Source organism: Podarcis gaigeae (genome assembly GCF_964106915.1).
Source record: "Podarcis gaigeae genome assembly, chromosome: 3".
Taxonomy (NCBI): domain Eukaryota; kingdom Metazoa; phylum Chordata; class Lepidosauria; order Squamata; family Lacertidae; genus Podarcis; species Podarcis gaigeae.
Window position 1 is genome coordinate 24738430 of NC_139680.1, and position 14540 is coordinate 24752969.

At 42.7% G+C, this 14540-nt stretch overlaps 1 protein-coding gene across 1 annotated transcript in view; it reads left to right on the forward strand.

Moving 5' to 3' along the window:
• Positions 1 to 14540, forward strand: part of ERICH1 (glutamate rich 1) — a 57287-nt gene that overhangs the window by 13310 nt on the left and 29437 nt on the right. The window contains exon 3 of the mRNA XM_083730777.1: positions 4343 to 4477. Coding sequence (XP_083586903.1) covers positions 4343 to 4477 — 135 coding nt within the window. The remainder of the gene's footprint in view (positions 1 to 4342; positions 4478 to 14540) is intronic.

A 14540-nucleotide genomic window follows, 5' to 3' on the forward strand; every position in this document is an offset into this window, starting at 1 on the left:
TGTCATGAGTCTATATCATATATTAGTTTCACCTTTTAAGTTGAATTACTGAAATAAATGAACTTTTCCACGATATTCTAATTTTTCTAGTTTCACCCATACATTTGACAATTGTAGGGAAGAATCCAGTTGGCAAACTAGGGAAGCTTTTGATTCCCCCCCCCCCCCCATGTCAACTGATTCTCCCCTGCAAATGATCTCTGCACCTTCATTCATGTGGCCAAGCAAATTCCAATTTCAAAGCACAAGACTGTAAACGTATACAAAGACTATAAACGTATATGTCACACTGGTAGTGAAGGCGGTACTCTCCTTTTCTTTACAGTTTGGGAGTATTTTTCACGATAAACCTCTAGCAGGAAGAACTGTAATTTTTTATTATTGGATATCCTGTCATTCAAAATTACCAGGAAACAGAAATCTCTTGTTACACAAATAATAAGAAATGGTATATGTCTCACAAGACTGGCATATTTATTGCTGGAACCAATAACCCAATGCCGCAATAAATCTTGATTTTAGCATGACCTTTCTGATTCAATGTAGGCGCATCTTCCTAAGTTACGTTTACATGAATTGATTATGTAAGTGCATAAATACCTTTTTCTTTTTACTACTTCAGCAGTACTGTTGTCTTAGACCTGGATAATGTTTGCATGCATTTTAGCATGCCTCTACTAGAAGCGTCCAAAGTTTCCCTGATTCCAAAGACTTGAGTATCAGTGATATATTGGCATACAAGGCAAACCTCCTCCATACATATTCATAAGGAATTTTGGCAGCACAATAATGGAATAAACAACTTTTCAGACTGATTAAAACAATTCGTTTTAGCGGTTAATTACTGTGGCAAGAAAGAGCAACGGACTGTAATTACTACATTGCAGAGCAGACTATGACATTTTAAATACCTTTCAATCAAGAATTTGTTTACTGGTGACTGATTTTATGATAACTATCAATGTGATTGTTGATTATTCATAATGTTCTGAGACCATTATTTTTTTTCCCATCTGGATCCACGAACTGCTGTTTTTAATTCAGTCTCTGTTTGGACATCTTATCTCTTCCCCGATGCCTTCAGAAGGTTTTCTCTAGAGACCCAAAATGACCATTACAGTTAGGCTTTCTCTTCATTTGGCATCTACAATGGGGTGGAATTAATTATTGCCCGCCTCCCCACTTCAGATCTTCAGAAACTAGATAACAATAATACAGTGTTCTGGATTGTTGTTGTTTTTGTATTCTGAAGACCCATATCAAATTGTTCCTATGAAGGTATGTTTGGCTTGTGACTTATCCAAAGAAGTTCAGATAAAGTCAGCATGCCCTTACTTACTGGGATAAGGTGATACTAACAACAGTCTGTGAATGTCAGTGTAGGCAGTTGGATAAAATGTGGAGGGGAGGGAGGGCTTGCCTGCAATAACTTCTTTGACAGCCTGTTCAATGCTCTACCTTAAGTTTAACATATAACCATTAGAGGTTTAGAGTTGGAAGATACCTCCGAGGGTCATCTCGTCCAACCTCATGCAGTGCAAGAATCCTGCCCACAGTTGTTGACCTTTTTTTGGCAAATTCACACACACACAAAAATGAAGTTTTTGAGCTACTTTTAAGCCAAATCACCATTTTAGCGATTTCCGTCCAGAATGCAGTATTCCAGATATGTCTGGGAAATTACGGATTTAAGGCAACCCTAATATATGTGCTGGTGAGACGCGGGTGGCGCTGTGGGTAAAACCTCAGTGCCTAGGACCTGCCGATTGCATGGTTGGCGGTTCGAATCCCCACGGCGGGGTGCGCTCCTGTCGTTCGGTCCCAGCGCCTGCCAACCTAGCAGTTCGAAAGCACCCCCGGGTGCAAGTAGATAAATAGGGACCGCTTACCAGCGGGAAGGTAAACGGCGTTCCGTGCGCTGCGCTGGCTCACCAGATGCAGCTTGTCACGCTGGCCACGTGACCGGAAGTGTCTGCGGACAGCGCTGGCTACCGGCCTATAGAGTGAGATGAGCGCACAGCCCTAGAGTCTGTCAAGACTGGCCCGTACGGGCAGGGGTACCTTTACCTTTCATATATGTGCTAGAAATCTTGTTTCTGAAAATAAATAAATGACATTCTCTGATATCTCTTGGGTACCATGAGAGAAGCAAGAGCCACCTTAAGCCTTCATTAATAGTTTAGGAGAGTATTAAATGTGTGCCCATGAGAAACAAGTTAAAAAAGTAGAATCCTATGTATGTTTTACTTGGAAGCAAGTCTTTCTCTTCAGAAGGAGTTACTGACAGCATTCCTCTCATCCTTCTAGAGGCTGCCCACTGTTTCTCTGCATCTTTCATTGCTCTGGCTGTTTCTAACAGGGCCAGAACAGGCATCTGGTCAGGTGACTTTTGTCTTGTAGCCTCAGGCCAGAGAGAGGAGGAACCAACACAGAGAGCGGATTGAAATGTAGCCGGCCACAGCCTTATCGGGGATGGCTTCACAGACAGGTTTGGCATGGCAAGGATCCAGCTTCTAACAACCCACCTAGCAAGAGACACAGCGATAATGCCTTCCCTCTGGAAAGGTCCGTCCAGAACAGTGAACCCTACGGAAAAATGGAGATTGGGACCCTTTGAGAGCGGGGAATGTTTATACATCAACATTTTCTTGTACAAGAGCTTCAGTAAGGGTATACCTAGGCTACTGGAAATCTTGCAAATGCAGAACTTGTATCTCCCCAAAACCTTTTGCAGTTCTGTTTTTGAACGAACTTTCTGCAGGGAAAGGAGCCTGCCTTAAAAAACGCCTCCAGCAGAGTCTAACACCCTCTAACTTTCGCATTTGCTTCTCATTAATTCCAGCGCTTGATTTAACACCTCATTATTAATCAACAGTGATAGGAGAAATTGGATCCAAGACTTGGCAGTTTGAGGGATTTAGCATGAATTTAGGGAAATGAATTTACTTGAATAGTTTCAATTAATTTTGCCTTGATGTCTTGTCTTTTTCAGACTGCATGATTAATCAGTTTGTATATCTTGGGCTGCATTTATTTCTGTTTTCCATTCGCGACCTCTAAAAGAGTTGGGTTTAGACAATGCGAGGCGCACGGCGGGGCTGGTATTTTGATGCTGTCAGAAACAAATAGGCAGCGGTGATAAGATGAGCACAAGGAATTCAGTCTCCTGAACCCTGTGAAATGTCCTAATTTCTTCTGCTGAACAAAAGAAATTAAGATGTCTCGTCAAGGTCTATGGGAGGCCCTGCTCCTTGAAGTGTTCAGTGTGCACAGAAAGCTGACATGACCTCATGAAAGCAATCGTTGTGGGAGCATGCGTCCCTTCAGCTCTGTTCGGTTTCTCAATAGCTATAGATTTAATGGCACAACTGAATTTTGGTGAGTGTGGCCAAATTCTATTAAAGCTGTCTCATTAAGATACTTTTCAGAAGTGTACTGTAACTTCTTTGGAGTGGGGTTCCTTATGTTCCTTTCATCCACTCTGCAAGGTGATTTGTGAGAGAATTGCTGTCTTTATTGATGCGCACCATAGATCAGAGCAGCATTTAAGCGTAATTATTTTTTGCAGTAGCATTCCCAGCAGCGTTTATCAAATTTCATGGAAAACCAGAGACACACTGGGCTGCAGATCAGGTGCTGCAATTGATAAGATGTAGCTTTTGGCTGTATCCGCACTGATGCAGCCTTAGTGACCGTATCCATGTGTTCATGTAGGTCCCCTCCTCCCTTTTCCTTTCTTTTAATTTTTATTCAAGCTTGAAAGAACAGAGAAAAAGCATATACAGAAATAAACATAAAAATTCAAGCATTTTAAAACATTTTTTAAAAAACAATACGTAAAGAAGAGAAGAAGAAAAAGGGAAGATAAAAATTCATCTATCAGCTTAAAAAAACTGATGTAAAATTCTTACTTCATAATAACATCCAACTTTTCTACTTAGCATAAACCAACCTTTTTCACAGTCTTCGAACCCTGTTTATGTAGTTCTGACAAGGTAAGTGGGAAAGTTCATGACAGTTCTGCGAAATTGTTCACATGAAAAAGCACAGCAATAATCAATTGGTGTACATTTCATTAGTCAGGTACCTCAACATTTCTTAAAGATGATAAACTGATACCGTGATTCCCCCCCACCCTGCTCCCAGGATTCTTTTAAATGGGCACCACTGGTAAAGTAGATTTGTTGTTTTTATTCACATGGAACAATTTGTCAGTCCACCTGCTTCAGTCTGTGTAGCTTCTTCCCGCGGATGAGGGCAGCCAAACCAATTTTCCCTTATTTTTGTCTCTGCCAGAGCAGTGCAGCCAACTTGAATAAACAGTTTTGTTGTTATCTTCTAGGTGAAAAGCGTGTGAGTCTGCCTCCAAGGAAAATGTACACAGCGAATCCACCCCCTGGAGATTATGTACCAGCTGCTAATAACGAACCCAGCAATGGCAGCTCTGAGAGCGATGACAGCGATGCCAATACTCCAGGTGAGACATTTTTCTTGACTGGTGCCCCCCCCCCCCGAGGTCATTGTTTTAAGCTGAAAGTTACAGGTGAATGGTAAATTTATTCCCAAGAGTCCCTTTACCTTGTTTTATGCATTTCTTTGTTGCTCTTTGGCATGATAAGGTAGCGCTGCCTTAATTCTTCTCCAGTCCTAATGCTTTGGTTGAGTAAATCCCATTATTAATGTTATACCCAGAGTCTTTATTCATGTTAATCAGTGCAGTTTTTCTAGAAAAAGAGGTGCTGGATGACTCACAACGAACACCTCCTTCGTTCTCTTATAATGGCAATGGCACCCACCTGAAAGGTACCAGAACTGAGTTCCGGCTGGAAAAAAATGCCCTGATGTTAACTAAGGTGGGAAGCATACCTACCATTGACCTTACTAAACTGTGGATCAGGCTTCAAATATATATTTATATATGGAGGAACGGGGTTTCAGGGTCTATGAATGGGGCACACTTTGGTATTTCAGATTTCAGCAGTGCCCTGAACAAGGCCAAAATTTGGCGTCCCACACCTTGGCGCTGTGGGTTAAACCACAGAGCCTAGGACTTGCCGATTAGAAGGTCGGCAGTTCGAATCCCCACGACGGGGTGAGCTCCCGTTGCTCGGTCCCTGCTCCTGCCAACCTAGCAGTTCAAAAGCATGTCAAAGTGCAAGTAGATAAATAGGTACCGCTCCGGCGGGAAGGTAAACAGTGTTTCCGTGTGCTGCTCTGGTTCGCCAGAAGTGGCTTAGTCATGCTGGCCACATGACCCAGAAGCTGTACGCCGGCTCCCTCGGCCAATAAAGCGCGATGAGCGCCGCAACCCCAGAGTCGGCCACGACTGGACCTAATGGTCAGGGGTCCCTTTACCTTTACCTACCTTCCATCCTGCTCAATTCTCTATGTCACATGCGGCAGTCCCCTAGGCTCCTCCTCTGCTCCAAAGTACTAGAGAGCTTGAATGTGGTATATGATTTAACTCCATAGGTGGCTTCTGCTGAGCCAGGGGGCTTGAACATTAAGGGGATTGAACCTTAGACCTACTACACGCAGCACAGATACTTTGGAGTGACATATGCCATATCTTTATGTGAACTATGCTGCTGTCACATAGAAAGGATTTCCTAGTAATACTAAGCAGTTTAAGTTGTGGGCATTTGTATTAAGTGGGCTGATTTAAAGATCAGCAATAGGAGAATGCATTAGGTTATTTCCCACTCCTTGTCAGATAGTTGTTCATTTTATGAATTTCTCGGTGCATGAGAAATTCATAAAACGAATACCTTGCATGAAAGAACAGCTGGATGTACTCGGAACACCCACTTATTTTCCATTGAAACCAATGACTTTTATATTTTATAAATATATTTTAAAATGTGCATAGCAGCCACTTCCTCCAATTCAGGAATTGTTTGTGGACGGCAAGTGAATTTGCATGGAGTTCTTCTGTCCATAAGAATAGCTTTGTTTATTCAAAGGAAGGGAAACAGCATGAGATTGCATGCATTGGCGAGGCCTGTCAGTTGAAATGATCTGGGGCTGCCAATACTTCAGTACACCAAGCAACAGTGGAGCTGGGGAAATGTAACATGGCATTGGGACTGCCACATGGGGAAGATCGTAAGTGACACACCTTTGAGGCAAGTGCATTTTCAGTCCGTAAATCTAAGCTGCGTTGGCAATGGTGTGTGGCATCCAAATTTTTTTTGGCGTATTTAAGAATTACAGGTACAGACAAATTTGTCAGTAGCAAAATATGGCAGGATCAGGCTGAGGATGCCAAACATTTCTGTATCCCATTATTCCTTTCCCCTGTTACTTGGGCAGGTGTTTTATAGCCTAGGCAGAATGAAAAGTGATTCATGGCAAGCTTGTCTAGCCGGAGACGGAAGAAGAAAAGGACCAATAAAGTATAGCTAGGTGACTGTATTTCAGTATAGATCTTCATTCGTCTGTGCATTTTTTCTATATGCTTTCAAGTTTCCCCGCTTTATTTAGGATAAATATTGCACTTCTCTACTCCGTTTGGCTCTAGCTTTATTAGCCATGCATCCTTGTGAGTGGACAAGGTTATAATTAAGGGTACTTACAGCTAAAAAGCCTTGGTTTAATTTATTTCTATTTCAGTTTTGGCATGGAGCCTGTGTTTGGTACAGCTTTTAGTTCATAACCTATAGCTGCTCCTCTTTCTGTGGTCTTTCTTTTTCTGCCAAGCTGAAGTCTAGCGTCCCAAAACTCTCTGCCCCACTTTTGCCATTGCAAGCTATCCATGATCTGCCCCATTTGGCCCTGCATAGTATCCATGATGGGACGCAGGTGGCGCTGTGGGTTAAACCACTGAGCCTAGGACTTGCCGATCAGAAGGCCAGTGGTTCGAATCCCCACGACAGAGTGAGCTCCCGTTGCTTGGTCCCTGCTCCTGCCAACCTAGCAGTTCAAAAGCATGTCAAAGTGCAAGTAGATAAATAGGTACCGCTCCGGCGGGAAGGTAAACGGCGTTTCTGTGCGCTGCTCTGGTTCAGCAGAAGCAGCTTAGTCATGCTGGCCACATGACCCGGAAGCTGTCTGTGGACAAACGTCAGCTCCCTCGACCAATAAAGCAAGATGAGTGCCGCAACCCCAGAGTCGGTCACGACTGGACCAAACGGTCAGGGGTCCCTTTACCTTTACCTTTATATGTAATTCTACTGCTTTTCTGCTTAGCTCCCCACAAAGCGGCATGGGATATTCTGTTCTCCACAGCGGCATTGCATTTCCCAGATGTTCTGAAATACATGAAGTAGCTGCCAGAAGGGACTCCTTTTCAGTTGGCCCATAACCCCTGAGTCCAGGCTAGTCTGCTTCGGTTTATTAGAATATGAATGGAAGCAGCTGTTTGAAATATTGTTTTAATCAACAACAAGAAGAAAACCCTTGACAATGAAAGTAAGGAAAATCTGATTTCCTTTTTGAAAAGGGATCATTTCCCAATGGAATATATTTGTGATGGAAGGTTTCGCTTTATTCAGCTCCGGCGGGAAGGTAAACGGTGTTTCCGTGTGCTGCTCTGGTTCGCCAGAAGTGGCTTAGTCATGCTGGCCACATGACCTGGAAGCTGTCTGTGGACAAATGCCGGCTCCCTCGGCCTATAGAGCGAGATGAGCATGCAACCCCAGAGTCGTCCACGACTGGACCTATCTGTCAGGGGATACCTTTACCTTAGCATCCATGATCCAGATGAGATTTCCTGTCAGTGACATGCAGCTGTCATTTATCAGGTTTATTGCTCTTAACTGGGTGGTATATTTCTGACTAGTGTTGTTGCACTGGGTTCTAATTTGCATGGTTGACAGAAGCATGAGGTGTTTGCACTTCATCTCCTGTTCCTCTTCTCTGTTTCCCATCATCAGTTTGTCCAAAGGCACTCCTACGTTGCATCGTACATTTTGCAGAATGCCATTTATTACAGCAGGATTACACAATTTAATCAGTATAATTAGGGGTACCATGCACAAGATGTTAGGTTGACCTTATTGGCAGGTCACTTTTGAACCATTGTTTGAAACAGACGGTGGTTTAATGCGAACAAGCAGAGTGCTCTTGCACGTTCTTCAAAGTTTGCCGCAGTGTTCCTCCCTTGCTTGCAGACAAAAGAAGCCACAGTCTGGCTTGCTATGTCATCAAGACCTGGGCTCATTTGTTTCTTCCAAACAAGGCACAAGCAGTAACCAAGGTTTTTTCTTGGCTTATCTCCTGGGGGTGGGAGGGACCAAGCCCAGGTCTGGATGACACAACAACTCTTGCTTGCTTAGTCCACCAAGGTAGGAGTGCTGCAGGAACTTTTGAGCAGCTTCCTGCTGCTCTCTCACATGAAACCAATGTTCATTAAAAACAATGTTTTATGTTTCAATGTGACTTGCAAACTGGGCTACTATGAAGCTAGAATATTTATTTGTGAAAGCTGCCTTTTGCTAAATTTTCAGAAACTAAAGTGAAAAATTCAGCAATAGCTTCTTTAAAAAGAAACCTTGTGAAGTGCTCGGCTCGACTGCAGGAAATAATACCATTTAAGGAACTTGGAAAGAATTTTGTTTAGTCATGTTTAGTCTTCGTGACCCCCTGGACCAGAGCACGCCAGGCACTCCTGTCTTCCACTGCCTCCTGCAGTTTGGTCAAAGTCATGCTGGTAGCTTTGAGAACACTGTCCAACTATTTCGTCCTCTGTCGTCCCCTTCTCCTTGTGCCCTCAATCTTTCCCAACATCAGGGTCTTTTCCAGGGAGTCTTCTCTTCTCATGAGGTGGCCAAAGTATTGGAGCCTCAGCTTCACAATCTGTCCTTCCAGTGAGTACTCAGGGCTGATTTCCTTAAGAATGGATAGGTTTGATCTTTTTGCAGTCCATGGGACTCTCAGGAGTCTCCTCCAGCACCCTAATTCAAAAGCATCAATTCTTCAGCAATCAGCCTTCTTTATGGTCCAGCTCTCACTTCCATACATCACTACTGAGAAAACCATAGCTTTAACTATACAGACCTTTGTTGACAAGGTGATGTCTCTGCTTTTTAAGATGCTGTCTAGGTTTGTCATCGCTTTTCTCCCAAGAAGCAGGCGTGTTTTAATTTCGTGACTGCTGTCACCATCTGCAGTGATCATGGAGCCCAAGAAAGTAAAATCTCTCACTGCTTCCATTTCTTCCCCTTCTATTTGCCAGGATGTGATGGGACCAGTGGCCATGATGTTAGTTTTTTTGGAAAAAATAGAGGGTTCTAAATGACATGGATTCAACAAGCATGAAGTTGGAAGAAACCTTGTAAGAACTTTTTCAATGAATTTTTTGCTTTGAAAGCATCCTTCCCCATCACCCACCCCAAACATTTTGAATAAGTAAGTTGATGGTTTTGACAAGGACATTAATGTAGTGCTAATTTTGAGCCACAGATAAGCTATCATCCATCAAATGCCGGTACCTAAATCAATAACGTGGTTGCTTCAAGCTGTTTAAACTTGAACTCTGGCTGTTCCCAAAGTATTTTTGTGGTTATCTATTTACTTAAGAACACTTCTGTAGGATAAGCTCCTTAAGGCACACCATCTGGCTTATAAAGGAACAAAGAGTGAAAGCTTTTGACAGGGAAGTAGCATTAATCATGTTTGTTCTTTGTTGTGATGTCACAACACAGCACTTCTTATTAGTAATAATAACACTTTTGAGACTAAGAATTCATGCTGCAAGTTGTAATCTGAAGCTGCATTTGTGCTTAATTGTTAGACTAATATATAATTATCACTACTGTATGATGGGGAGGGGGGAAGGCTTACTTGGATTTTAACCTTGTTTTCCTATTGCAAAACGTTGGTGTTTGTGCTGTCTCTTAATGCTGCTCCTTCACAGTCAGAGACAGTAATATTTCTGAATACCAGTTGCTGAAAACCACAGGAGGGGAGAGTGTTCTTGTTCCTGGGTCTTGCTTGCAGGTTCCCCATTGATATCTGATTGGCTGCTGTGAGAACATGATGCTGGACTAGATGGGCCACTGGTCAGATCAAGCAGGCTCTTATGTTCTTGTGTCTAACTGTTGCCTTCAGTAGCCACATTGATTTGCTAGATTCTTTATTCTGCAGGACAAAGGCCTCTGAACCTAAATCCATAACATGCAAAGACAATGGGTGATAGTCCAACTAAGTCATACTTGGAGTTAGTTTGGCATCCATCTGTCTGGTGATGTTTGGCACCAGCTTGGCTGCAGGAGTTGTACAGGGATACGTTGGGTACCTCCCAACAGGTGATGGTGATAATTGGTTGTGTATTGAAGTGACGCTTACATTCTTAAACTAGTTTTTTTTTTTTAAATCAACAAACTTGAATCTCTCTTGCAGACACCAGAAAACCCTCAGGTATTTGATGCAAGAGTGATGTCCGCATGTTGCAATATGAGGGCAAGGCCATGTTGGCTCACTTCTTGATATTTCATAACTCTGCATATTTATGCACCAAGATACTTAAATCTATATCATGTTCTTAATCCACATCTACGTTTGACAATGATAAAGTCATTGCATATATTTTTCTTTTTTCGCAATTTATGGGTGTTTCTCCCCTCCCTCCCAGGCAAGGGGGGTGGTATTGTTGCTGCAGCCTCCATATTTCTGGAATGTCACCTCTAGCTTCATACAAGGTGGACTTCACTTGCAGATTTGCTTCTATTTTCACTTACAGTTTATAACACTGTCATACCTAAGATCATTTTGGGGGAATGCATACAAGCACTTCCAACCCAAACATGGAAGAGCTTGCATGTGTGGTGGTTGGTTGCGTGTGTTGTGTTTTTTCCCCCCAGCACACTAGGGTTTAGCTGAATCATACAAAGTAAGGGAAAATAAAATGCTTCTGAACTTGGAATACCTTTTCATGTACCACAGAGTAACCATGGTAACCACATATCTAGCATCTCTTGTCAATACCTTTGCCTATTAGCTGGGCATGAAAACTTCCACTGTTAAACATCCTTAGATGACTGAGACTGGTTTTCAGATTTGCTCAGAATACACACACTGAAGTTAATGCACATGATTTAAGTTAGGTCCAGTAGTTACAGCGTGGGTCTTCTCAGAGTAAAACTCAGTTAGTTTCCATCAAAACCTTCCTGTGCTTCAGAGCAATTCCTGCAGAAATAAGTTTTTGCTCTGTATTTCCAGTAGGATGGTCATGACTGGTGATAGAATCATAGAATCATAGAATCATAGTTGGAAGAGACCACAAGGGCCATCGAGTCCAACCCCCTGCCAAGCAAGAACACCATCAGAGCACTCCTGACATATGGTTGTCAAGCCTCTGCTTAAAGACCTCCAAAGAAGGAGACTCCACCACACTCCTTGGCAGCAAATTCCACTGTCGAACAGCTCTTACTGTCAGGAAGTTCTTCCTAATGCTTAGGTGGAATCTTCTTTCTTGTAGTTTGGATCCATTGCTCCGTGTCCGCTTCTCTGGAGCAGCAGAAAACAACCTTTCTCCCTCCTCTATGTGACATCCTTTTATATATTTGAACATGGCTATCATATCACCCCTTAACCTCCTCTTCTCCAGGCTAAACATGCCCAGCTCCCTTAGCCATTCCTCATAAGGCATCGTTTCCAGGCCATTGATCATTTGGTTGCTAGATCATCATAACATATTTATGTGTTGTGCAGGATGAGGCAGCAAGAAATATGCCACTGATACAGACCTTACCTTGGTGTTGTTGATAGACCCTTGTTTAAAATTCTCAGAGATACAGGAGTTTCAGGGTTTTTTGCTGCATTTGTAAGAGAACTGACCTAATTCACAACTCCCAGACCAATACATGGATCAGAATGTAATTATCTTTTGTGCTTCTTCAAAAATTTCCGATAAAGTATGTAAAAATAAAATAAAAAATATGATAGAATATACAATTCAATATATATTTTAAATATATATTTTTTCATATACTGTATACAAATGCACACAATTGACATATGAATGAACACCTGCAAAAATGAGAAGAGACCAGAAATACTCTTCCATCCCTAACACCTGCGCACCTAGCTCTTTGTTTCGCGAGAAGTGTGCCTGGCATTTTTGAGCTACTGTGCTGAAATAGCCTATAAGTGTCCAAGAAGAATCCAACATCAGCTACTTCATCTTGAGGGAGGAGTGGAGAGGAATATTTCTGAGATTCTCCCCACCCCTGTGCTTTAAACAACCTTTTGCAATGGTTTAAGATGCTTGCCTGTGTCTCCTCTTTACAAAAATTCTTTGTCTTTTCAAATAATACTATTCTTGTGATGAGTGTTGCAAAGTACCACTCCTGATACTCATTGTGTGAGACACAGATTGACCTTGTACCTGGGATGGGGTGTGTGAAGATGGCTACAAAGGCAGAGAAGAACTGTGGGAGCAGCGCCGGATTTACGTATAAGCTAAACAAGCTATAGTTTAGGGCCCCACTCTCTTGGCCCCCCAAAATTTTTTTCACTATTAATATTTTTCTTCTTAATTGTATTTCAGTTCAACAATTACTTTGATAAAATACATATTTTGTTATGTGCAAATGGCTTTAGATACCTTTTAGGTCCATAAATTACCATATATTCAACACAAAAAACAGCGGCAATTTGCCGTTGACAAAGGACAGCTGGACATATAAAGGGCCCCATTACCTTCAGGAGCTTAGGGCCTCATCAAACCTGAATCTGGTCCTGTGTGGGAGAGGCATGACTGGCTCAGTGCCATTATTAAAAAAAACCAAAACCATCCTGCATGGATGCCAAAGAAACAGAATCCATTGTAGAGCTTCACAGAATTAAGAGAAGCCCAGTATACCTGCCTCATGAAGTTGCCAGCAGGCTAGCATATCTGGGAGTTGTGTATGAACAAGGTGGCACGCATTTTGTTTGTTTAAGGCATTTTTTACCGTAAAAAACCTGATTTTTTTTAAGCTACAGGCACAACCTGTGAGGTGGGGTGAAGAGCCTGCCTCAGGCAGCATAAGTACAGAAGGCAACGTTCTATGACGTTGCCACTCAACCTCCCTGCCTCGGGGGGAGGGGGGGGAGCTGAACAGCAACACTTGGGGAAGCGCCTGGCTCCCACTGAGTTCGGCGAGAACCGGGGGGTGATGGTGGGACTGGAGGCGCCAATTCCCATTTTGCCTCAGGCGGCAAAACAGGACAGGCCGCCCCTGGATTCAGATGAGGCCATGGAAACGGATGCAAATGATGATTGACCCTGAATAATACACATTTACACGTAAGTCAGCCAACATGTGTGCTGTTCTACAGTAACCTGCACCCTTCATATTTAAACCACTCTTTCTATTTCTCCTTCCCATTATTAAGACATATGCCCATACAACTACGCAGAACAGCCACCTCAGGTCTGTTCTATGCAGAAGGATAGCGAAATGCACAATATTTATTGGGAATGTTATTTTTAAAGGAATCTATGAGTAATTGATGCTTTTGAATTATGGTGCTGGAGGAGACTCTTGAGAGTCCCATGGACTGCAAGAAGATCAAACCTATCCATTCTTAAGGAAATCAGCCCTGAGTGCTCACTGGAAGGACAGATCCTGAAGCTGAGGCTCCAATACTTTGGCCACCTCATGAGAAGAGAGGACTCCCTGGAAAAAATCCTGATGTTGGGAAAGATGGAGGGCACAAGGAGAAGGGGACGACAGAGGACGAGATGGTTGGATAGTGTTCTCGAAGCTATCAGCATGAGTTTGACTAAACTGCGGGAGGCAGTGGAAGACAGGAGTGCCTGGCGTGCTCTGGTCCATGGGGTCACGAAGAGTCGGACACGACTAAATGACTAAACAACAACAACATGAGTAACAGTCCTCACCCCTCATCAAGTTTCAATCAGTTAAAATGTTGAGTTGTATTCAACTAACTCAGGCTTCCTCAACCTCAGACCTCCAGATGTTTTGAGACTACAGTTCCCATCATCCCTGACCACTGGTCCTGCTAGCTAGGGATCATGGGAGTTGTCGGCCAAAAGCATCTGGAGGACTGAGGTTGAGGAAGCCTGAACTAACGTTTACCTAGAATAAACCCATTAAAATTAATGGGACTATGTTAATCATAGCCACTCCTTTCACTGAGTCTCTTCTTGAATAAAAGTTAGCTGAATGCAACTCCCCCCCCCAAAAAAAAAAAACCCTCTTAGGAACAAGTGAGCAGTAGTGCTGTAGAATCCACAGTATATTTCTCTTAACTGTACTATAAACCTAAAGGTTTATCTAGGGAGGAGATTCATTGGCTGCTTCCTTCTGTATAGCTCCGCTAAAATAGTAGGCATTTTTTTTTTTTTTTTTTTTTTGTCCTTCACATAAAAGAAAAAAGCCCACTGGAAGCCGTGCAATAAATTCATTCCTAACAGCTAATCAATATTACTGCCTGAAAGTTTCAACACAAATTACTTCCACTCTGGGTTTCTTAGCTTAGTGCAAGATTCCTGATTGTTGTGAGTTTGGTTTCTGGTTTGGCCACCTGCTACACCCGCTATGGTTAGAGGCGTATTTTGTCTGTGTGCCTTTTTATCATCAATAGACGTT